The 26,083-nt window shown below is 36.3% G+C and overlaps 1 protein-coding gene across 1 annotated transcript in view; it reads right to left on the bottom strand.

Moving 5' to 3' along the window:
- PFKL (phosphofructokinase, liver type) overlaps positions 1-26,083 on the bottom strand; it is a 38,333-nt gene that overhangs the window by 11,720 nt on the left and 530 nt on the right. The window contains exons 2-13 of the mRNA XM_039364203.1: positions 18,137-18,210; positions 17,127-17,204; positions 13,210-13,399; positions 11,432-11,597; positions 11,145-11,189; positions 10,822-10,930; positions 9,464-9,559; positions 9,073-9,165; positions 6,285-6,410; positions 4,862-4,926; positions 2,438-2,501; positions 160-306 (exon numbers count right to left, since the gene is read on the bottom strand). Coding sequence (XP_039220137.1) covers positions 160-306; positions 2,438-2,501; positions 4,862-4,926; positions 6,285-6,410; positions 9,073-9,165; positions 9,464-9,559; positions 10,822-10,930; positions 11,145-11,189; positions 11,432-11,597; positions 13,210-13,399; positions 17,127-17,204; positions 18,137-18,210 — 1,253 coding nt within the window. The remainder of the gene's footprint in view (positions 1-159; positions 307-2,437; positions 2,502-4,861; positions 4,927-6,284; positions 6,411-9,072; positions 9,166-9,463; positions 9,560-10,821; positions 10,931-11,144; positions 11,190-11,431; positions 11,598-13,209; positions 13,400-17,126; positions 17,205-18,136; positions 18,211-26,083) is intronic.

Below are 26,083 nucleotides of genomic sequence, written 5' to 3'. Positions count from 1 at the left end.
TTAATAACAATTCTTTAATCTGAAATTTTAAAACTCTAAGTGGTGTATTCAGAATTCATAAAGTTCCAAAGGAATATTGATGTCTAATTGTTCTCATATCAGAGAAAGAAGACATCCAGGAGAAGGAGTAGTCTTTCATCTGATTAGAAGAAGACTTACCTGTCCTTTGCTTAAGCCTTCAAAGCCATCATTCACCACATACATTGTGTGACCTTGGCAAATCCCAACACGAACAGCCGATCGGACTGCTGCATTCATGCCGGCTGCTGGAGCGCCTACATTCAGAATGGCAATGCTGAAATTGTTCTGGTGGAAAGGAAAGACAATTAGCAAACTATGCAGAACTTGAAGACCCTAAAACTATGGATAAACAATAAAAGTGGGTGTGTTTTAAAATAAAATCTATTTTCCTCAACACTCCTCCAAGTCTTTTAAGGATTGAAGCAGGATTCAGAAGATGCAAGGTTGTCTCAGATATATCTTCTTCCCCCTTTCCCCCCAAAGACCTTTTAAAAATGATAACGGGACAAAAAAGTAAAGGCTTTTGGGATTATGATTTGGTGGAACATTCAAAAGATTTTTAGAAGAAAGATAAAGTTTACTCCTCAACTATTTTTACTTGGTATTTTCGTTGACTTAAATGAAAAAGAAACTACTTTGATGTTGAATTTATTAACTGCAGCAAGGTTATTAGTAGGTTTATACTGGAAGAAAGATTCTTTGCCTACTCTAGAAGAATGGATATTTAAAGTATCTAGTTTTGCAGAAATGGCAAAAATTTCTGCTTATTTAAAGGATCATACACAAGAAAGATATATTATTGTATGGAGAAGATGGATAGATTATATTCAGAAAAAGTATGGAATTAAAAAGTTTCATTTATTTTTGAATGAATATTAAATATTATAGAGAATTGTTTATAGGTTATGGAGTTAAAGGTTAATTATGATATTTTTTTCCCTTTTCTTTTTCCTTCTCTTTTTTTTCTTTTCTTTTTTTATTATTATAAATTTTGTTATTATTAACCCTGTATTCTGCTCTGGGAAGTGAAGGGAGGGGGGTTGGGGTGGGAGGGAGGGAGGGTAAGGGGGGGTAAAGGTAGTAAAATTTTATTGTATTTTTATAATGTTTGTATGTTAAAAAATAAAAATTTTCAATAAAAAAAATGATAATGGGCAGGATATCATACATCATACAGGTCCTTGACTTACAACCACAGTTGGGACTGGAATTTTAGTCATTGAATGAAGGGGTTATTAAGTAAGAGGCCATGTGTTTGCTTTGCTCAATGACCGCAATCTGGGCATTCTTGGTTGCGGATGTTAAACCATCTCTCAGGTCATTAAGCAGACAGATTTTTGAAAGAGTTGCCTGCTGAAAGATTTTAGTTCCATGTAGAGATGAAATCCTCCTGGCAGGCAGTCCCTTTCGTCCTCAAATGTTCCTGCAGCCCCATGAAGGATTTCAGCTCCCCTCTGTGCTTGAATAGAAATTCCTTCATGGGGCTGCAGGAATGAAGTTGAAATCTTCAGGATTTCAGCATTGTTCTGCGAACCACTGAAAGATTTTCTCCTCCCCCTCCTTCTCCTTCACTTGCAACCTTCCCTGCTATTTTCCCAAATGACTTTCTGGGCAAGCAGGCAAGAAAGGTTGCAAATGGTAATCACATGACTGCGGGTGCTTGGCAACTGGTTGTAAATGCGAGCTGCTTGCCAAGCACCCAAAATGTGACCATGTGAACACAGGGTGAGCTGTACAACTTTACAATGGCCGGAAGCTATAAAGCAGGGGTCCTCAAACTTGGCAACTTTAAGACTTGGCAATTTTTTAAAGTTACGATGGTCTTTAAGACTTGGCAATTTTTCAAAGTTACGATGGTCTCGGAAAAGGTACTTTATAGCAGGAGTCCTCAATCTTGGCAACTTTAAGACTTGTGGACTTCAACTCCCAGAATTCCTCAGCCAGCTTTGGGAGTTAAAGCTGGCTCCCAAAGCTGGCTGAGGAATTTTGGGAGTTGAAGTCCACAAGTCTTAAAGTTGCCAAGATTGAGGACCCCTGCTATAAAGTACCTTTTCCGAGACCATCGTAACTTTGAAAAACTGTAAGCTGAGGATTATCTATAGTAACAATTGTCAGTTCTCTGCCTGTATATTGAGTACTATCAGTGCATTTAATTCAGAAAGCAGTTATTTTAACCTTTCTTCCACATTTGAATTAAATATTTTCTGAAATAAACAAGAATAATGCAAATCTTGAGTCACTGTCATTGGGGAGAGGATTATTTAAATCTATATACAGAACATAAATATTGCATTTCTATCTACATTTAGGCATGGCTAAGTGTCAGTCACATGTACATGACTGTGGAACATCACCACCAGTCCTCCTATCTCCAAACACAAGCACTCAGACAACTCATGTTCTTTCCTTTTCTTACCTTTTTCTGAGCTGGCTTCTGGTGTGCAAGCAGCTTATACATGTTCCAATTGTTTTCAAAGCTTCTGTAAAATAATTTTACAATCATATTGGTTACCATTTGACTGTTGTATTTTTTTTTCTTTTTAAATTAGCAATTTATTTGTTAAAACACTTAAGGAACAAAATAAATAGCTACATAAAAGTAGATAGTGGATAAAGAATAAAATATCAATGAATAAACAAACAGGGTTTATAATTATACAATTTAAAATTCATTATTTCATTCATGCATTAATTAATTTTATAGAATTGCTTCACTGTATCATCTTAAGAAATAGCCAGTGGTGGGATTCAAATATGTGAACAACTGGGTCTCTGTCTGGATGCCGCTCCCGGAAGTTCAGTCTGGGCCTGGGCCTGGGCCACAAAAAATTAGCTACCGGTTCTGCTGAAGTAGTACAAACTGACAGAACCCCACCACTGGAAATAACTAAACATTCCTATAAATGTTTAAACATGATATTAATATTAATATTCCCACTATTTGTCAATGTGCCAAAAATAGTTGCACAATCATGTAACGGAAAAAGGAAAAATTAGAAAAAATAAAAATAAGATTTAAAAAAGAGAAAAATCAGTAAAAACATTAAGAAACTACATAATTCTAAATTGCCTCCTAATGTACCAGATTATTGCATCAAAATATTTAAAAATATGGAAATTATTCTGATTCCTCTCTTTAAATCCATTCTTTTCCCTTTAAAACCTGCATTCAAGAGTATCTGAGTTTGCCTTATGTGATACATGATAAAAAGGGGCCATTTTTGTTTAAATTTAATCAAAGGTCTGTTCTGATAGATACTGTTAACTTTGCTATTGTGGTATATTCTCCAAAGTTTGGTTTCCAGGCTGAAACTGTAAGCAAAATACTCTTTTAGTTACTGTATCTCATAGGCTGCCCCTCCTCAACCCATAACTATTTGGTCATGTTAGCGGGAATTCTGAAAGATACGATTCCAAGACATCTAAAAGGTAACAGGTTTCAGAAAACTAGCTAGCAACTGTCCAAATCCAAAGGGTGATAAAGTGTCTCTTTTTATCTCCTAATATTCAAGCTCAGGAATTCTTTTAAACTGTGACATGGGATAACATAACTGATGAACAGAAGCGGTATCTGTGTGAGGTGCAAAGGATCCAAACGAAAATCATAATATTTATCATGATATCATGATGCAACCTCCGTTCTCTCTAAATTGTGGTTAAACACTAGTTGACAAGAAGTAGGATTTGTGTTACAATGTTTGTTTCATTGCTTAACAACCCCCCTTGCTTTCCCACCAATATGTGCGCATTTGAATCTGTAGATGTAATTTCTATGTGTTTCAGCTTTTCCTTGAAAATCACTTTCACACCTTTAGTGAATGATTTCTCTACCACGTTTCTGAAAAAAGTCCTTAGTCTTTTAAGATTATATTTTCATAAGCAATATCCAAGGACACTACTTATATTCTCAAAAAAGAGGCTCTAATTATTTCCTGGACATCATGACCATTTTAGAAGTATGGAAACAATTACTACCTGATTTTACTCAGTTTGCAATGTGTCATTTCCTTAATAAGCTATGTCACTTTTTTTAAATAGTCTGGCTGATAATCATCTCAATTTTCAGTATGATTTAATTGCTTTAAAGATTTCTTAGTGGAAATAGGAAATAGTACCAGCCTGAAATTCTTTTCTTAGACGTCAAACACTTACTTGAAAGAGTGACAACAGTATAAGTCAAATCATTCAATTTCTAATGTTTAGTCTCCAAGGTGCCTTAAATAACTAAAATAATTCCAAACTCATACAAGAAATGATGTCATTAAACTCTGGAAATGACCACTATTTTCAGAAACATACAAACTATTTAGGGAAAAATTACTAGAAATGAAAGGTTCAACCAAATAATCAGTTAGAACTGAGCATATTGAAGGCTATGAAGGCTGGCTATGCCTTCCAGAAAGAGAAAGGTAAGAATGACCACAGCACGGTAAAACAGGGTTCTATATTACAAGTAACTTCTTTCCAAGTGGCATCCATGATGCCAACACAACACTTCTTAGCATCTTTGACTCTAGATGATTGCATGGACTTGTTTTCTTGGTAACATTTTTGGAAGTTATTTGCTGTTACACCTTTTTCCTGGTCTTGAAATAAAATTACTGGTCCAAAGCCACTAACTGGCTTCTGTGTCTAACACAAAGTTTGGATTTCTCTATTCCTAATTCAGCACTTAGCCATTAGGTTAGAGTGCTTTAATGAACAGAGAAGACTAGGTTATTTCTACAGCATGACAATCTGCAGTATACTGAAGATGTTTTGGCTTGTCTTTTCTCATTCACACTTCTACAAGCAGATAAAAGAAATTCATTCTCTTCTCAGATTGAGAGATAGCTCTCACCTGCCTCTGAGCTGGATAGCTTCATCAAATCTTTTCTCATCCATAGCTTTCTGGACATCTTTGGTCTATAAGGATAAAGAATCACAAGGATGTTCTTGTGAGGAGTCACAAAAGAAATCAGGTAATACCATGTATGCAATGAGAATTATTATCTGTTTGTTCCAATTAAAGAACCAGCAAGTTAAGCCACTCAAGAATATATTATTATTTCAGAAAAACATGCAAAGAATAAGAAAAATAATTTGTGCATTGGCAGGAATACAGGGCAAAATGATTTCCTTTTGAATAAGGGATGGGGAAACTTTACATCAGTGTTTTTCAACTTTGGCAACTTTAAGAAGTGTGGACTTCAATTTCCAAAATTTCTGGCTGGGGAATTATGGGAATTGAAGAACATACATCTTAAAGTTGCCAAGGTTGAAAAACATTGCTTTTAGGCCCTCCAGATTTTGCTGAATAATAACTCTCAAATTCTTCCCCAGTGGGCATCTTGGGAGAAGCTTCTGGGAATTCAGGATCACAAATTAATCACCCCTACTTTAAAGAAAGCCTGAGCAAGGCCAAAAAGAGAGGTAGCCTCCTTCCTGGAACAAAATCAAGAATGACTCATAAGATATGAGTCTGTACTCAAAACTCTAAAACACTACACCCAAATACCACAATTTAAATGACTGTGACAAGTTATGCAAATAAGATAGGCCTGCAAGATATTTTCACTCTTTAAGAAGCATTGTTTTGTCATTTCTTTAATTTGATTTTGCAGAAACAAAAAAAAATATTGGAGTTCACAAAAATGTTATTTGTTCTTATAAAGAAATAAAGATAAGAAAAGAATCAGCAACCTTATCCCAGCCTTCACTGCTATTGTCCAAACAAAGTTCAAGGCTTGTCTTTCCCTGCTCACCCCTGCCTTATGGATGCTGTATTACTAATTCACAGCCTAGATAGAACTTGGGAGAAGTAGTTTACTTATTGATATCAATCCTTTATCTCCTAGTCCCTATTTGCTCTGTTTCCTGTAAAAGCAATCACATTGTTTTCCTTTTTTTTTTTTTAACTTTTCTCAAGGGAAAGAAAAACTGAGCTTTTAGGTATTGTATCTTAGATGCTTATTCCAATTACATCAACAGAATTGCCACATATTGTATATATCCTGAGTAGCTAAGACTACCTTTCTCCAATCTGGAAACTTTTAAATATAGAGAAACCTGATTTCCCAGAATTTTAATCAGAACTGCTAGGAACCTTTTGAGTTCTGAATATATTTGGGAGCATCAGGATGTGAGCACCAACATGAATTTTCAACCTCCTTATCTCCTCCATTTATTTCTCCTCCCGTCTTCTCCCAGCTCCAGCTAAAAGCAAAGCCAACAGCATCCTATCCTGAACATATTTGGCTTCTGTGTTTCTGTGAAATACTCACCACTTGCACACATTCCATTAGAGGTAGGCGCACTGATTGGTTCCCAGACAGACTCACCACACAGGCTGGAGTATCTGGTGTTGCTTCCAGTAATGCCATCACTGCTTCCATGCCCATTTTGCTGCTCTAGGAGTACACAAGTGCATTTGTTGTAAGCAGGTTGGCTCACTATTGGTGTTGGATGTTAAGCAGTGAACCAGAGTTTTTTAGTGCAGCAATGCTGTAATGAACAATCAATAACTACTCAGCTTCAAGGCTGAGAAATACAGAGGAAAAAGAATATATTAATATAAGGGCATGAGGGTAGGAGAAATAAATGCTGCAATTAAATTACAATGGGCATTGCTATCTTGACAGAGAGCAATCAACTGTTTTATGACTGCTTCCTAATATGTAGTAAAGGTTCTTCTCTAGTCATGCCATGCTATGTGTCTCAAGGGTATATGTCTTGAAAAAGCACCTTTGAGAGAGCTCAAGGCTAGATTCCTCCTCAGTGGTCTGTGATGATTTCTAGCTTTTTAGGTGAAGAGTGTAACCACCAGAAAAATCTGCTCAGTACAAAAAATCTTGGTTTCATGTGACCAAACATATGGAAAAGCAACAGAGGAAGCTTCAGAGACATAGTTGTCGCTCCCTGATACATCCAGTCCAGAATAACATAGAGTGGGTAAGAGCCCCAAGATCAAGGGCAGCTGCTAGATTGTGGAATTGCAAAGCATGCAATGACATTTCTAATGTAGGAGAAGATGGCAGTCTTTGAGTGGAAGGCCATGAAGAATTGGTGTTTGGGTATTAAAGCTGCAGAAGGGCATCCTGAGATTATGATGGGGATGAAAGTGATACCTTAAGAACTTGTTTGTAACAGATTTGCTTAATTAAATAATCAAGGTACTTGGCCAAGAAGAAAATGAGGCTGAGGCATGGAACATATTGTTTTTGGCATTGCAATATTGGAGGCTGCTCTGGACAATAGGTGGGTAGTCAAATGGGACTTCAGTAAGCTTGCAGACTTGCAGTGCCATGCCCAGTCTTGAAAGAACAATAGCTAATAAATGGACCAAGAAGATAGGGAAACTGAGGAGGAAAATAGTCATACCAGACTGGAGAAGAGAGCTATATTACAGTAGTCATACACATAAATTTCTCCTTCTGAAATCAATAAGATTCGAGGAAGACTACAGAAAGTATTGAATCCAGCAATGGTGATGCTGCTAAAATTGAAAATGAAGGGAACTGGTGGAATTAAATACCCACATTATACAGAGGCTTGAGCGGGAGTGGAGGACAGTGTCCTGAGAGGCCCTTTATCTCTTTCTCTTTGCTTTTTTTTGTCCTAAATGGAACTGTGTAGGTCTTTTAGCAAATGTAGGCTATTTTTTTCATGGTTTTCCTAATGCCAGTGTTAAAATTACAAAGTCTAGAGGGTCCTCAGCAAGAAAAATGGATCTTAAATGCCTTCAAGACTAGGTGTGGTAGAGACCAGAAACTAGTGACAGAGATTATGATAGCTTCAGAATGTGATGTCCTAAGAATTTCCCCCCAAAAATGACTCAGTGCCAAGAAGAGCAATTACACTTAAAACTATTCTGAAAATACCCAGCTGCACTTAGAAATGGGTGGGTCTACTGCATAGTCTTAACCAAGTCCCAAAGAGCAAAGATTGTGTCCATCCAAGGGAGAAACTTTGCTATCACAATGCTGGCACTGGTAGAATGGGGACATCAACAGCCTTATGTCCAAGGCCAGAAAGTATATGACCGGTATTGATATATATCCTATATAGGCAAATGAACAAAAGGTAAATTAAAATTAAATTCAAGAGAAAAGGGTGACAAAGTACAAATACTAGAAGTAACATGAGGTCTAAGCATACACCCATTATTTCTGTGATGGTAGAAAGCAAGCTAGAATTTGAGCAGCAGCTGCATACAACTGCTGCTATGCACAGGGTAAGATTCCTGCTAATAAATTTGGTTAATTGTAAAACATTATGAAGCATTCTGGGCAGGCACTTAATTCATGAATCACCAAGGTCATCATAAAAAAAACAAAGATTCATAATAGGGTTGATGGGAAAAAATAACTTTCAAAGTTTCGTTTGCAATCAAATAACAATTTTTTTCTTGAACGTCACACATTGTGAGGCAAGTAATGTCTATCACATACAGTAATTCTCTCCTGCTCAAGTTTTGCAGTAAGCCTGGCACCTGTTTCATGACAATTGTCCTCTAAACTATTTTCACCCTTATTTATGTACTGCTTCACAGCCATGGAACAACTTCTTTCCAGAGAGAAGAAAGAGATGAGATTATTAGACAGCTATCCTACAATATGACATCTAACTGAAAAAGAGAAATTATCTTTCCTTGAATATCTGACCTTGGTAGTGTCCGGATATAACTGTCTTTACTACAGGTTAATGCTTCTTCTTGGAATAAAATCAGTAGGCAAGGTTACCCAAGAGGGAACTGCCAAATTATGTCAGAAACTGTGTAAGTTCCTCCCATCCAGTAGCACCAAATAAACCCACAGGTTGAGAAATAAGATCTGGAAACATCAAACTATTCAACTGTTCTTTTTAAATATATTATTCCAAAAGGAGGAAACCGTGGAGCAGAACACAAAAAATTAACTTCAGGATTCAGACTTCCTGGTTTAAAGGTTTCTAAGCTGTCATACATGACTCCTTGGGAGGTTGTACATAGATATGAGGGAGATTTCAGATTTGGGGGAACTTAAATAGGCAACACATTATGGGGTTATTATTTAGTCATTATATCACACTTACCAAAACACGATCAAATGCAGATGGGGTCCCACCACGCTGCACGTGACCAAGCACAGTTACACGAGTGTCAAAGCCGAGACGTTTGACAACCAGCTGATTAAAAAGAGGGAAGGAAGGGATGATGCATTTTACATTCTTGAATTCCCTACCAACACAATGCCCTCCCCTAAACAAAATCAGAGACTGTTATAGATCAAGAGCTTCTACAAGAGAATCTATATTAAAGCTGCCCAAGTTGAGTTTCTCAACTTTGTATAGAGTTAAGGGTTGAAAAAAAATCAAAGAAACACATAATCTATGTAACTATTTCCAGAATTTAGAAGAACCTAAAACAATATTTTTCTCCCTTTGTTTTCAATGTCTGGTTCTAACCTATTAATTTGTCTCTTACCTCCTTCACATAGTTAGAGGTGATGGGCTTCCCATTCCTGTCTATGGCACCTTCAGCAATTATGATTATATTTAGTCGGGATCCTCTGCTTCGAGCCTGTCCAGATAAAAATATAAGAAACCAAACAACTGATGGACTCCAGGGCAAGAGACTTTCACAATCCTAATATTAGCACCCTGAGTTTTTAATCACACAGAAACATAGTACCCTACATGTAGGAAAAAATGGAGACAAAGCTGACCACGCTTAAGTGGTCCTGAATTTCCGACACCACAAATCTGGAAGATTTCATCTCTCATCCTTCTTTCAACAATTTTGTTTATGTTGGGCAGCTTGTAGTAACTGTGCACAGTATTCAAATCCAAGCAAGTTAGCATGCCTCAGAATATATTCAGGCAAATTCTTTATCTGTCAGCTGTTCCTTAAAAAAGTTAGTTTTTTCTAGGGTGCATTGTAAGCCATATTAGCTCAAGGAATACATATTTGAATTAAAATAGTATTAAAAAACCTAACATTCTGAAGAAATCTGGAATTCTGGAGAACATTGGAAGATTTCTCCTTGAGGTCATGCCATACCTTTTCTGGACCATGCCATTCCAGGGACAGGTTTGGCAATTTCCAGAAATACTCCTTCACATGTTCAAGGTGTTCTGGCTCCAAAACAGGCTTGTTACTTCTGGAAAATATTGGATCAGCCCTGGAATGGCAAGATATCAAAAAGGGAATAGAATGTTCCAGAATACTTCAGAACATTATATTCTCAAATCTATGAGTTTTGCACATCCCTATAAATATCAAGTGTTTTTTAAGTAAACTAGGGCAGATCTTTTCTATTGTTTTATACTGTCTTTTTTTTTTAAAGCCCAAATCTTTACAATCATATCTTATTTTTATAGGGGTTGTAGTAGCGCAATGGTTAGAATGCAATATTGTAGGCTAACTCTGCCCACAGCTAGGAGTTCAATCCTGACTGACTCAAAGTTGACTCAGCCTTCCATCCTTCTGAGGATGGTAAAATGAGGACCCAGATTGTTGGGGGCAATATACTAACATTTGTAAACTTCTCAGAGAATACTGTAAGCACTACGGAAAGGTATATAAATTTAAGTCCTATTGCTATTGCTATTATTTCTTAAAGAATCTCTCTAGGTCTCACTGGAGGGGAGTCCACAGGCACTTTTGGAAATAATGCTAGCCACTGATACTTTGTAATAAGACAGAAATTTTTATATAAAAATAATCTTTTTTTTAAGCCATGTTGCACAATGATACTTATAAAGGTATTTGTAGGACAAGTGAATTCCACAAGCATTGTCTAGCATGAGCTAGCTTTATTTAGTTGAATTACTAATTCTTACCTCACCAAGCCGTTCACACATAAAATCCTCCCAGCCATCCTCAGGGGGTGCTTCGGGAATGAAAAGCCAGTCAGCTCCAGAAGCCAGTGCTGAAACTAATGCTAGGTATCTGGAAAAGGAGAATAGTATCATCTTGTGAATGGCAGCTTCGATGTTTATTAAAGTGAAAGAAATGAAGACTGAAGGTCCTGAAGACTGAATGGAGGGAGCTGGGGGGAAGGAGGATTTCATAATGCATAAAGGGGGGTGTTTTTTTAGATTAGCCCTCCCCAGCTAGGAAATTGTTAATTCTTTTCTCAGTTCAACAAGTAAACAACTCTTACCCACAGTGCCTGCCCATCACTTCCAGCACAAATGTTCTCTGGTGACTGTAAAACAAAATTATAAAGTAAGAGCTTATCACCCAATGCTATCTTAGGTGAAGATACAAGTGCCTTACAATAATAAGTTGCTTTTATAATATGAAGGGGGGGGGAGAAACAGAGGAAATTAAGCAAAATAAAGTGCTCAATTTACAGAGAATAAGGAAGCAACTTCATTAAAATTAGCCACACCTTTTGTGCTTCTGACAATGACAGTGGAGAAAAGATATAAGAAATCTTGTGTTCACCTCTGGGCTGTTGTAGTGATGGCATCAATCACTTCCATGATGCGGTGTAAGGCAGAGTCAGTACCAATGGTCATGTCAGTGCCACAAAAGTCATTGTCAATGGAGCCCACAAGGCCCACAATATTTAAGTGACGGTATGTCTGAGATATTTCTTCAGTGATTTTTCCTATATGGAAAATGAACAAAGGGTTGTGAGTCTTAAGAATATCTCAAATGAATTGTTTCCAAACACAATTAAACAAAAATTATCCTACATCAAAATAAATGAAGGTTATTTCAATTAAAATCAGCTTTTTCTTTTATTGCATTTAAACGGTATTCTGATAAACTGTAAATTACATTCTTTGTCTTGATTAACAGTTTGTTTGAAAAAACAGGACAGATATGTCATATCTAAATAAAAGCACTGATTTCACTAAGTTCGTGTTTCTTTGGAACTGAAGGCTGATTTTATTTCTTTTATTTTTATTTCCATTATATGTTTTATGTTACAAAAATGCATAAAGAGGTGCAACTGACTATTAAAAAGATTCAGCGAAAGATTCAATGGTATTAAAAGTGAGGATTTTAAAAAAACCAATAATAAAATCATAGGTCTGGAAGGGATTCTGGAATTCACTTGGCCGGTGGTAAAATCCAGAATTACAGCATTCCAGACAGTTTGTAAAGGAATTTAGAGTGGACTTTGGGAAAAGGTGAAAGAATTGCTAAGGAGGATAAGGGGAACAAACCATTAAGGAGGGACTTGAAGAAGTTACTGCACAGTTTAGACACTGAAGGCAAGCAATGGAAAGAAACTCAAAATAATCCTGCCTTGATGCTGTTTGGCATAAAAGAGTTCTGTTATTTGACCCTACAACAGTAAAGTAAATTCACAGAATGTTTTTTGATGACCCACTTTGAACAACTAACTTAGATGGTCTTCTTGCTGCTTAAACATTCCAGTGAAGAAGAATCTGCTACTTCCTGACACAATCTGTTCTATTGTTGAACAGCTACTATCATAGAAATGTTTTCCATATGACCAATTGAAATCTTACTTCTTATAATTCAAATCAGTTTGTTTCCCTGTTACAGAACTACTCTGAAAAATTTGGCCATTCTTCTTTATGACAGCCCTCCAGATAATGCAATATCTCCTCACAACTTTTTTCTAGGTTAAACATAGTTAAAATGTCCCACCATTCATAATTTCTTTTTTCCTCTAGGTCCCTTGTCATCTTGGTTGTTCATTTCTGGGAGGCTCCAGTTGGTCACCCTTTACAATATTATGCCCAAAATTGGAAGTACCAAAGCAGAACAGAGAAGAACAATGATTCTTTTTGATCTTGACTCTAGAGATCTGTTGATGCAGCTTAGGATTGCACATGTATCATTTCTGTATCACACAGTTAGCTCTCATTCAGCTTATGATCTAAGGCATCTAGTTCTCTCTTTTCTGCATGTGCTGCAACCCAGTATGATCTTCCCCAACCCTGCAATTCTAAATCATATCTCTGATTTTTCCTACTGAAATTGATGATTTTCCATTGTCCTGTTGAAAGTGAACTAAGTAACTAAGTAAGTATGGTCCATTGGGTCATAAAGAATTGGACACAACTTAGTGACCGGACAACAAAATAAATACATGTGTTGATACTATCTTGCATCCTTAGAAGCATTGTTTGGTTACAGTCTTTTGGCTCTCAACATCCAAGCTGATTTTCAGAGTGAATAACATGAAATGCAAGCAGCAGCCTGGCACCAATATTACGATGTTAGAGGAGGTTTATACTTACCTTCTTCGACCAGTTCTTCCAAAAGACCACCCCACTCTGAACGGAAGATATTTGCACCAGTCAGGCTGCCATCGCCTCCAATGACGCACAAGTTAGTGATGCCATGCTGTACCAGGTTGTAGGCAGCCTGAAGGCGACCCTCCCGTGTGGTGAAAGCTTTGCAGCGGGCACTGCCAATGATAGTTCCTCCCTTTAAACAGAAAAGAAAGCCTAATTATGAATTAAAAAATTAGATGACTGCAGAAATTAATAGGAAAAAATGGTATTGAAAGTGTATGAGTTCCAATGGTAAACTAATATTGGTGTTTTCTAAAAGGGAACACAGAAGAAACAAAAAGGCTATGTGGTTCTAGATTTAAACAAGTTTAAGTTGGTATATGTTTTTGTTTCGAAAGCACATCCCCTGAAGTTACAAAAAGAATACATACAATTTTTTCATTTTTCTATTTTCTAACATTATGAAGCATCAATTGCCAGGGTTGGTGACACTGTGCAATCACTCACAAGATACCATTTTTAACATACCAATACATTGCAGAACTGACTGGAAAATACGCTAAATTCTGGAGGAACTTATTTGTTTCTCTATTATATCCCAAGCAGATGGCTTTCAGAATGATAACAGGAAGTTACTACAGTGATATGTGAACTGAGAAATACCAGCTCTGGTAGTTTTGAATAATGAAACTAGGAATCAAGGATTATTAAATTAGCATTTGACCTTTTCTGTTTAGCCCATCACAGACACCTCTTAATTAACCCAATTTTCTGTTGCTATGCCTGAAGAACTTAGCGGATTCTGCTGCTGCTGCTTGGTATTGGGAACATAACTATAATCGAACAATCATCTTCTGAACACCTGCCCCCTCAGCTCAGGAAAAGGATAACCTCTTTGAAGGTTGACATAATAAATTTACATCCACTGATTTGAAGCTTTTGACTATTACCTGTAACACAAATAAGGGCTAAACCCACAAAAATTATGGATTTAATTAGTTACAATGCTAATAAACTGAAGAGAAATATGATGAGGTCAGGAGTAGAAGAGCATGTTGCTAGAAAGATTATTATTTTTTAAATTGGACTGCTATCAAAACCAGTTAAAGCGTGCAAATCAAACTTGCTTAACTGCTAAATGACTTCTTTTAGAGAAGATCTGGGAATAATTTATATGGCACATGAAAGAAAAGATGGCATAGACATGGCAGCCTTGCTCAAGCCTGTACTTATTAGTAGCAGAAGCTACATCAGCAGTAAAGGAAGACAAAGAGAGACCCATCCTATAGAAACATGCAACACCAGAATGTTACCTGACAGAAAGGAAAAACATCAGTCAAACTGGGAAAGGTTCTAAGAAGAAGGAAAAATACAATACTTTTGTAAATGAAGTGGGTGGGTCTACTTCAAAGACATTCTGACAGTCAGGTCCATCTAAGAAGCAATTCTAATACAATACAATCCTTAACTCCTGCAGATGTAGTTAATTTTTTTTTTTAAAAAAAGTCATCTCACAATGTTCACCAAAAACAAACCTTTCCATTTTTCAATGACAAACACAAATTTAGGGTAATGTCGCCAGGACAACAATTTCTAAGTTGATCTTGTTTAGAGGTATTGAGGCTGCAATTCCAAGAATTCCCAATGATCCACAAATTTCACTAGAAGCTGCTCTGGAAGGTGCTAGATCAGATATGTCAAACACAAGGCCCGGGGGCCAGATGTGGCCCGCAAAGTGGTTTCATGTGGCCCACGAAGCCATCCTGGAAACAGTGAGGGAACGGCCCCCACTGCCTTGGCCCTGGCCCAGGCCAGCTGGGAGCCAATGTACAATTTTGTAGTGTCCATCTTGGCACTTGCCCCGGTGGACCATGCCTTGGCACTTGCCCCAGTCCCACCCCCTTCTGCCAGAGACCCTCAGATCTGTCCCACTCCTACCCAGGCCCCCATAGGCACCCTTGACCCAAATGATGTAGAACTGGCCACACCCACCCTGTAGGCCACATCCACGCCCACCCTGTAGGCTGCACCCACTCTGGCCACACCCACCTGCCCCCCCAGGGCAACCGCAATACTGATGCGGCCCTCAGTGAAATTGAGTTTGACACCCCTGTGCTTGATGGTTACCAAAGTGAGAATGGGGACATGGGTCATTAACCTGCACTGTCTAAAGACCTATGTTAAGTGTGTAGCTGCAGGGGGCAGGGATCTAATTTAAAAAACCTGTAAGACCTATTATATAACTTCCTTGGCTTAATCTGAAAAAGAGTGAAAATGTAGCAGCAGTTCATAAAATTGAAGAACTGTATCATACAATTTACAATACACAAAAATTCATTTCTTATCATTTAGGGTTGTTTGAAGGGATAGATAAAAAATAATATTATCCCTTTATATTATTATCTCAAAATTGCTCTTGCTATACGACAAGCTCAATCTTTCCCAAAAGTGGGACAAAGGGAAAATCATAATGAACAAATAAACATGCAAGAGAATCAGAACAATCCCATAGGTTGCTCTGAGAGTTGGATGAGGAGAAGCTAGGTATCACATGTGCTCAGGAGATCCAGATTGGTGGGATGTATCAGACAGGAAAGACATGAAACAACCAAATAGAAAATTTATCTGACTGGATTCCTTCCTCATATCTCAGCGGAAGATACTCCCTAGATTTCCCTAGTAGGAATAATCTTTCCTACTTAAATTGCAGTAAAGTTTACATGAATAATTTCAATGAGAAAGAAGCCCTGCAAGATTCAATTCATTGCCAAGATCTTTCCAGATAGCAAAATTGGACAAGCTCTCTACCTGGATTCTTGAAGAGCTATTAGCCTGGACCAACATTACTAGTCTAGAATAATTTTACAGCCATGGTCACATATAGAAGTAAATTTAAGGTTTCTAATTTAATAAGGTATAATATCAGTGGTGGGATTCAGCTGGTTCACACCACTTCGGCAGAACCAGTAGCTAATTTTTTGTTGCCCAGGCCCAGAATGGACTTCCAGAAGCGGCATCCACACAGAGAACCAGTTGTTCACATATTTGAATCCCAACACTGTATAATATGAACATATGGCATATCAGTGCCTGCAGTTCTTTTGCTCATTAGTTTCATAAATAGAAAAATGAGATAGTTTTCCATTAAATGTGAATCATGGGTCTTGGAGAGGGATGATGTCTAACAAATCAGGATTGTAAACCAGCTTTAAGCTGCTTTTTGGCTTAGAATTTCTGTCTTTTGCTGTTAACTAATTCATTAATTCCCTATTTCAACATAAAGGTGAGCTCTTTTTTGTTTCCCAGATGTGATTGTATGAATAAAAGGACTGTGCATAATAGTGTCTTAGTCATGCCATAATAATCAAGCCATGATTCCTGGTTCACAATTATGGGCATTGCTAGCTAATATAAGGTAGTTGTTCTTGCCACCCAAAAGCAAAGAGTGACAATAGAGCGGGGAGGCAAGGAATGTTGCGAGTCCCGTCCCCTAAGGAGATACATCTGGCGGGATCCAGAAGAAGGGCCTTCTCTTTGGAACATCATCATCATCCCTCCAGAAATTAGACTGGCCCCCACTCTAAAACTGACTCATGTCTTATTCAGTAAAATTTGAAGAAGCACTGCTATTAAGGCAAAGGAAGGCATGAGAGAGTCGAGGCAGCTCATAGTCATCTGACTGATAAGCACTGAGTCCTGGCACAACAGATAGGAAGACTGAGTCCACTGACTACGGTATGTTCTAGTACAGTTCTATTTTCAGTTCTTCCTGAAAATGGGAATCAGTTATTACCCCAAACTCAGAAATTTACACTTAATTCAAATTATTCAGAGAGTTAAGACAAAGCTGTGTACCATGAAAGGCTTAGATATGAATATAAGACCATCTAATTAAAGAAGTCAGGAAAGCTTAGTCTCACCAATTGAATAATATTGGACACACTGAGCCAATCTGCTTGCTTAATATTTTCTCCTCCTTCCACTAATCCCTCGTAACCCTAAGGAGAAAAAAAGAAAGTTTTGTAAAATACCATAATTGTACTACTAAGAAAACTTTATTAAAATTAATTTACAACACAGGGAATTATCTACATATTCCAATATCCTTGGTCTTACCCTTTTGTTCAAATTTACTGCAGGTTGCTACAAGAAGCAAAATTTAAAGCAGGACACATTTGTTCCACCATAAATTCCATTTAACTGTTTTCATAAAATTGTAACCATGCAAAAGACTGACACATGGAGGAAAGATCTTGAACTAAAACATTATAAAAATATAATAAATACATATTATCAAGAAAATATCCAATACAATATAGCAAAATTGGTTCAATGTAGTAATGTAGCATCTTGACTGCTGGAAGCTAATGTTTTTACACTACCACAACAGAATTGGGAGGCTAGTTGAACTGTGAAAAAAATCATGGAAAAATTGTCTGGAAATAAAAGCAGCTAAGAAACAGGTAGCCTGTTATCATAAATAAGGAATGGGTGGCCTAGTTAATATGTTATTTGGCCCTGATTTGATCAGCATTTTTGAGGGCCATATGTTCCTTATCAGTTTACTGTAGTTATATTTAGTTTGAATCTTGCCTCTGCCAACATTTCATCAACAATTTACACTAAATACAGAATTTATTCTGCATTTGTATTTATCAGTTATCAAAAGGATGAAAACATTTAACTTGTCAATGATGTTCCTCAACCATTTCTTAACTCTTAAGTTTTCCTAAACTTCCTAAGATTATATTGATAGGTCTGTTAGAATTAATCAATTTCTGCACCACTGTAAAAATATTTGTACCAGCATTTCCATTTTCAAATCCTTTGATCCTTTCGCTTTCCCAGAAGCAATTTAAAAGAACTATTTCTATAAACACATACACAACACAGGGAAAAAATATTTTGATAATAAATAAAAAATGTGAACCTCATATATCAGGAACACTTTAGCTCCAACATATATTCCCATGCGTGTTACAGCTCGAACAGCAGCATTCATACCTGGAAAAAATGGAATACAAGTTAAATTATGACCCAGGTCTCAGACAAATTGATGCAGTATATAGCTAGTTTGTAAAATACTACCATCCCAAAACTAGCATTCTCCAAATGTTGCTGTTAGAATTCTCGGAAATAAGTTCAAGTCCCAGAAGACAAAAAGCATTGTAAAAACATTCCTGCTTTTTTTTTTTTTTTTTTTGCTAGATGCTATACAGGGAATTTGCACTTCACTGAAACTGAACAGAGGCAGAGTACAAATTTCCACATACAAGGAATATATCTCACTGAATACCCTTGCCCTCCTGAATAAGCACTGAAAGAATTGCCTTCTTGTGCATGTACAGGGTAGCACTTTATTGTCTTGTGTTAGTGATGGATTAAAATTCCTTAGGAAGAAAACTTTATGCACAAAAAAATAAAGTTTAAAAAGTAGCTGGTAAAGGAATAAAACAGTACATATGAAATCTCATAGAAATTGCACAGCATGTGTCCCTTATGAGTAAAATATTTATTTTTGCTAATCAGTTTTATTTATGCTTAGCTGCTAAACAAAAATGCCAAAAATGCTTACTTCTTCCATTTGGGAGGATATGAAAGAAAAGAGAAAAGAAACTCTAAAAGAAACTCACAATAAAGTTAAGAGAAACAGATTCAACTTTCATTTAAAAAAAAAACAAAAAAACCCAAATCTGTCATTACTAACAGATAAAGTTTTTCCTCCCATCCATTCCATCTGCAGAGTTATTAACTGGAACAAAAGCAACAATATTTAGTGTAGGTGGAAGAAATACAATGATGAAAAAGATACAATTTGCAACTCAGGTACCATTAATATTGGACCTAACCATTACGTAAGTGAAATTGAGATGCATAACATAATATCAAAGAACATCACATGCTATTTCTTAAATCATCAGCATAACAATGAAACTTGCTGTGCCCAAACTGAACACCAGATTATTTTAATTTTAGGGTAAGTTGTATTGATTTTGTAAAACTTCTCTAGTCTCTTATGAAGTTTTTACCTGAGAGAAAAAGGTTAGAGCACAGCATTTATTTTTACTGAGTTACAAGCTGTATCACTGTGCTTTGAATAGATCTGCTATTTAGCTCTTTACTGTTGAATGTTTGCCTAAAAGATTTTAAAGTAAAAATATTTTATATTTTCTTTTTCTTTAAAATTTAATTTTGTTTTAAAAATGAAACATGCTGTCTTTTCATTAGGACTATCAGATTTGGGCTGTAAAAATCAGGACAACCACTAATGGCAGCAAAGCCTTCAAGTTTCTTGTATCTCTTGCTGCCATCTCAAGGTCATATGGATATTTTTAATCCAGACCTGGCAGCCTTACTTTTATGAGAGTTCCAAATGCATTAAATGTATTACTAGAAAAAGCTTGGCCCTATTCAGGGAAGGTTGTTACTGCTTTTATGATGCAAATTAGAAACGCTGGGTAGGGCCAATGTACCATGAAATGGCTCAAAGTTATATGATGAATAAATGACTGTGATTTATTACAAAATTTTAATATATTACATTATGCAATTATAAAAAAGTTTGATATTGTTTCAATTTCTGACACTGATACCACATAATTCAGTTGTGCTGATTATGTTTTACCTTGGGCAGAGAAATGAAACTCCTGCCTTTTCCCCTCTGTGCTGGGCTAAGGCACACAGACACAAACACACACACACATGGGTTGTGCTGACTTGAACTCTTGCAGGTCCCCAGGAGGAGCCTCCATCGTCTTCTCCTCCCTGGAATTCCTTTAGGTTGGAACTTTCTAAAATGGAATATCCTCATATTCACTACACTCTAATTTATCTGAAAGGAAAGGCTTATGAAAGCAGGAAATTGAAATGGGCAAGTCCTCTAACAGGATTGTTTTCCTTAATAAAATAACTACTGCAGGATGTAGATTGTTCCTTTCATTTACATTTCAATACTGATTCTTACTTGGCCTTGACTTAAAAATATTTTCCTTTTATATATATTTTGATACTGGTATGGTTTATTTTTATTTATTTAAAAAATTATGTAGCCATTCAATTTGTAACAAGCTCCGGTTGGCTCCCAATCAAAAATTAAAACAACATAAAATACTGTTATTACTAATAAAGGAGAATATTTGTAGCTCAGCGTTGCAATGAGGGATCCTTGGTGCTCTCTAAGCTTGGTTGTTTTCTTGCGAATGTTTCATTACTCAAACTAGGTAACATCATCACTGCTAGCAAGAAAACAATCAAGCTCAGAGGGCACCAAGGACCCCTCACTTTTGTTAATGAATTTCAAGTAAATGTTGGCTCCTGGCAATTATATAGCTAAGGCCACACAGGGGTTTTGGGAGCAATATGTTTGGAAATGGCTTGTCACTATCATCTTCTAAGATAATTTTCAGTTTCTCAGTCTAGAATGAAGAAAGTATGACTGACCAAAGTCAACCTATCGGCTTTAATGCTAATGTGAGAACTAGAATTCAGATCTCCCAATAGTAATCCAGCACTGTTAACTACATAAGATTTTTATTACAAAGAATTTTTCTATATGCAAAAAAAAAACCCCACCCAATTTATCTGTTTTCCATTAAAACAAACCCATCAGATTCTAACTGTTTGTGGAAAACCATCCAATTATTCTATATAAGTGGGTAATAAGTCCACTGCTTTATAATCCAACCAAATAGTAATTTTAGTAGAGATTCATCCAACAGCAATGATAGGAAACACTATTTGTAATGCAGGTACAAATTGCTTTGTCTTTGATCCCTGTGCCAGTGCCCTTAGGTTAACATTCTTATGTTCTCCATATATAGCATGTAATCAAGCATCCCTTAGCTGGTGAATCATGTTAATACTGAGGTTTATGAATGGATCAAATCCTAGATACCTAACCAACTTGTCACACTGGCTATATCTTGTTACATTGTTAAATATGATGTCAAAATAGTAAGCAAACATACAGCAGTATTATTAAAAAGCGTTCTGCTTATGCAGTTGTCATAAGGACTGCCCTAGATCCTCTAAAGTATATTTAAATGTATAGATTACTGTATGCCAGTGATGGCAAACTTTTTAGAGACCGAGTGCCCAAACTGCAACCCAAAACCCACTTATGCATCGTCGGGTGCTGGGTGGGTGTGGCCCATTGGGTGGGCATGGCTGCGGTGGTAACAGCAGACTGGGTGGGACTAAAAAGTTCAATCAATCAATTCCAACTTTGCAAGATCTTTTTTTTCTCCGCAAGAAGTTGAAATTGACTGATTGATTGAACCATTTTTTTTTTTACACGGCGGTGGAGGCCTAAAGCGAAAAGGTTTTATAAAACCCAGCTGAAGGTCTAGGACTGGGGCGACGGCGCATGTGCCCACAGAGAGGACTCTAAGTGCCACCTCTGGCACCACCTCTCACCACCATTGATTTTTTTCCTATTTTTTTTTCTACAATGACAATTTAACTACTTAGAAGCTCTTACACAAAACTATATATCAATAGTTGAGTACCAGTATTATGTAGGCTAAGTTTTGTTTAACAATGGTATATGGAAAAACAACATTTTTGTTTCAATAGTTTTAATTACTACTGGAATTATTTTTTTAAAAAAATAGAGTAAGCCACTTTAAAATATTTAATGAAATGCAGAAAGAAAGGAATATACAGACATTTATTCACTGATATCTATAAAACATTTGATTCATCACATCTAAGACCACAGGAGTAGGCTGCTCTAAAAGATTCACCAAAGTTTTGAATGTGAATCAACATATTTTTTGTTTCTTTTGGCCAAACCATATTTTCTTATCCTTTGCACGAAAATCAGAAGCCAACTGAATCCAAAAGGAAAGAAAAAAAATGTATTGGCAAGTAGGTCACATACCAGCTACTCTAATCAACTATAGTAGATTAGGCTTAATTTGCAGCATTATTCACAGAGCCAAAATAACAATTAATGTAAAGCTAATTTATAGAATTCCATAAACTCCAATTATAAAATAAATGAATCCAATGTAGCCTTAATTTTATATAGGAATTAGTTTAATGATTTACTTTATCTCATTCAACACTCTTTCAAAGAATCGTGTGATCAGACATTTAGAGGAGCTAAGACTGCCAAACACATGCTCAGCTGCTTTTCAGAGATATTGAAAATTAACTCTGAACTCTGCTCTGCCATTTCTTCTGCTTGGAATGGACACTTACAACTGCCTACCTGCTGTTTCTGTATTTTACTTTGTTACAATGAAGATCAAGCTCACGTGGATAGATTGTGAGTTTCACGTTCTGTTCTCTTTGCATTTTTGCATTGCTTCTGAAATTGTTGGCTATATGGCAAGATATAGTGGAGCTGGTGACTATTAGGTCATCATGTTGTCATCTACTTGATCATAAGGGAATTAAATCACAGCTTTCCTGATTATACCCAGCTCTTTTTCTTTTCTACTGCCAAAAAAAGAATAGAAAATTTCAACATTCAGGACACAGTGAAGGCTTAGTTGTGAATGTATAATTTGTAACTCAATTCAGGCAAGACTGAGGAAATAGCCTGTTCTAGATAGAGTGAAATACTTGGATCTAGGATTGAAATCTAATAGCCTTCTGAAACCAGCAATGCTCCAGTCAGATTTGTTGACTAGAGTTACAGGTAAGTAATTCTGATGCTGCATCACTTGCATTTCTTTCTAAAGTAGGTACAGTAGCTATTACTTCAATCCCTTTCTAGATAGAACACTGAATACAGATGGGATTTTATTTCAACATTTGAAGGGCTGAAATATTGTTGGCCAATCAAAGATGGTCTGGGATCAAGATAACTGAAACATTACCTCCTTTTATTCAATCTTGAATTGAAGATAAGGGTACACACCTTTTCACAAGATCATATGTGATCTTTGACTCCTGTGTCAGGAAAAGGAGCAGAACCAAGGGAAAGAAGTAGAAGTGACTGAGATGAAAAGATTAAATTAAAATTTTATTTAAATCAGAGTTAAAAATTATTCCCAAGACTTAATACTTTCCCTTGTTGTTTCATTGCAAATTATAAACCAACAGCAACTTCTTGAGTGGCATTCTACTTTTGAGGAGCTGCACGTTGCTTTAGTACCTTAATTTGTGCAAATCTGGTTCAGAAACCCCCATGTATCTCTCACAATGAAAATCAAGTATGTTGGTGGTAAACAGAACTAAAGTGGTGAACCAGTTGTGGAGCTCCCCCTAAGAGAATTAGACAAGTCCATTATTTGCCCATTTAAAGTAAGCTGTTTTATTCTATGAAACATTGTGTTCGATTTAAAAGGTAATCACATCCACTGCTTAATCTTGCTACTTTTACTTCTGTACAAACTATTTTATATAAAATGAATATATAAAATAACCAAACAATAAAAATATAGAATGGGAGTGGAAGATGATTTGGAAAAATACTTGCTACTTTATCTTCTTAAGAATCTGCTACAAACTCCACTGGAATAGACAGAATTGCAGATATAATTCATAGTTAAAATACCTATTGTTTGAAGGGCAACATATATTTTATACCATATAAATAAAAGATAGTGCAACCTATGGTTAGAATTCCGTCCTTAACTGGTTAATGTTAGGCAACTTCCTCTGAAGTAGGTTGCTTTTTCTAGCTCCATAGCTGGTTATCTTTAACACTAGAGCATTTCCATGTGATATGGAAAAAAAATGTCAATAACAGAGATTAGGAACCATGTGATACAAATGGAAAAGAGATTTCATCCAGCAATAATTCTGGGGTTGTAGAAAGGAGCCTTAAGGAGAAAGGAACCAAGGGAGGCAACAGTTACTTTAAAAAGGTAGCTAAGCTAGATTCTTTTCCATTTCTAGTCTCCACTATGATTGACCTATGGCATGGGTGTCAAACTCGCCTTATCATGTGACATATCACAACTTTTTTTGCATTGCCGGAGCTGGGGTGGGCGCAGCATCCATATGATGCAACTGGCCCGTAGGTTGGCAGTTTGACAACCTGACCTATAGGAAGAATCTTAGAAGTTTGTTCACCGATTTTAAAATAATTAATGTATTTTATTTACAATTTTGGCAAAACTTTGATTTTACTCATTTTAGTGATATTTGGATAGAATGGACAAAATTGTAGTTTGAATTTCATCCCAAATATTTGGACGATATTGTTCTCTCTCCCTGAAAATAATATGAATCACAGACATTTAGCTTCAAAAGATACCTCTTACCCAATTAGTTAACAAAACTGAGATTTTACATTGCTTAAAAAATCTGTGCTACATACAAGTTTGGCTTGTTACCCTGAAAGAATAAATAGATTAAGCTGCTATAATTCATAGAAGTACCTTGTAGACAAAATCTATTGTAACTTTTCATTCTAAATTTGTCAGATTGTCTCATTATAACTGAGAAGATTACATTGTAGAAAACAAGGGCAAAATAAAGGTTATATAAGAGTGACAGCTGTTATGGAATAAAACACACATTATGAACACCCATCAAATTCCATTTTTCTAAGACTCATTTGAGAAAGAGACAAGATCCAGGAATGACAGTTCATTACAACTAAACTGATTCTGCCATTACTGTAGATTTATATCAATTTTCTATATTATGTTGTTGATTTAAACTATAGTAGCACTGATATGATTGAAAATACAATATATAGAAGTTAAAAATTTGAAGGGGGTTTGGTTATTTTTAACACATACTAAAAGTTTTGAATTAAAATTTTACACTAAAACATTAAGCATCATTGATTAATTCATCTAATAGTCAGCATTCCAACTGAGTATGCAATCTTATTTTCAATTTTTCTTGGCCTGTGTGTGTTTTTAGTCATAACAAGTATAGCATTTTAATGATTGCAAGCAAAAAATCAATAATGCTTTCTGAATTTCCCTTTTTCCTACATTAAAGTATACGTCACAGATTCTTCACTAGAATCAAAGGCATTCTGTCCCCTGAAGGACTAAGGGTATTGATCTAGAAATAACAGCTACTTGTCTAATCAATTTCCATAGCACTCAAGACAGGACTACAATATATATTAGACAAGACCCTGATATATTTATGAGAAAAAAAATCCTTAGTCAAAATACTGAACACAAATGCAGCTTTAATGTTCACGTAATCAGCTTTAACTATTAACCATTACCTTAACTTTTAAAAATATGCAGGCAGATCTAATTCAAGTCCCCTAAATCCTGTGATAGATCAAATGCAGTCAATGGGAAATGAAAGAACTTGCATTGACATATCCCGTTTGCCTGGTGAGGTGATCTGCTTTAAGAAAAAAACCTTGTATCAAGAATTTGATGTTATCTAGTTTGATAATGAAATGGTTGCAAGAAAACAACCAAGCTTGGGAAGCACCAAAGACCCCAGTTTACAATATTTATATTTCAGAGATCAGCATGCAAAACACAAACATCTCTGTACAATAAGCCTTTTTCCAATTCTGGATCCCCAAAAAGATGGCTTTACTGGTTATCCTCTCAAATCCTATGCCTAGTATAGAAGCAAATGATGCAATTTTGTCTTTTCACATTCAAAGTACTCTTCACGAACATTTTTTGCAACCTTACTATGTTAGGACTGCATTATTAAGCAGACATTGGGGAAATGAAGAATGACAAAAGGCAACGCAGTGATCTGTGATTACAAAACTCCGGATGAAGACTAATGACACAAAAGGAGTCATCCACATCTTTTTGCTATCACCCTAGTCCTCGTCTAGATTTTTGCAGCTCAGTTCCGCAAGCCCTAACAATGTGAATAGAGGGACAGGGAAATTTCCTTGGCTCATCATGGAGGAAATGCTCTTCTGCGAATGTGCAGAGCTGCCTGCCCTGTGCCACGGCTGCGTGCGTCAAACAAGCAGAGT

This window comes from Crotalus tigris, unplaced genomic scaffold (assembly GCF_016545835.1).
Source record: "Crotalus tigris isolate CLP2741 ecotype Arizona unplaced genomic scaffold, ASM1654583v1 scf7180000017591.2836849, whole genome shotgun sequence".
Classification (NCBI taxonomy): domain Eukaryota; kingdom Metazoa; phylum Chordata; class Lepidosauria; order Squamata; family Viperidae; genus Crotalus; species Crotalus tigris.
This window is presented reverse-complemented; position numbering and strand designations above follow the sequence as displayed.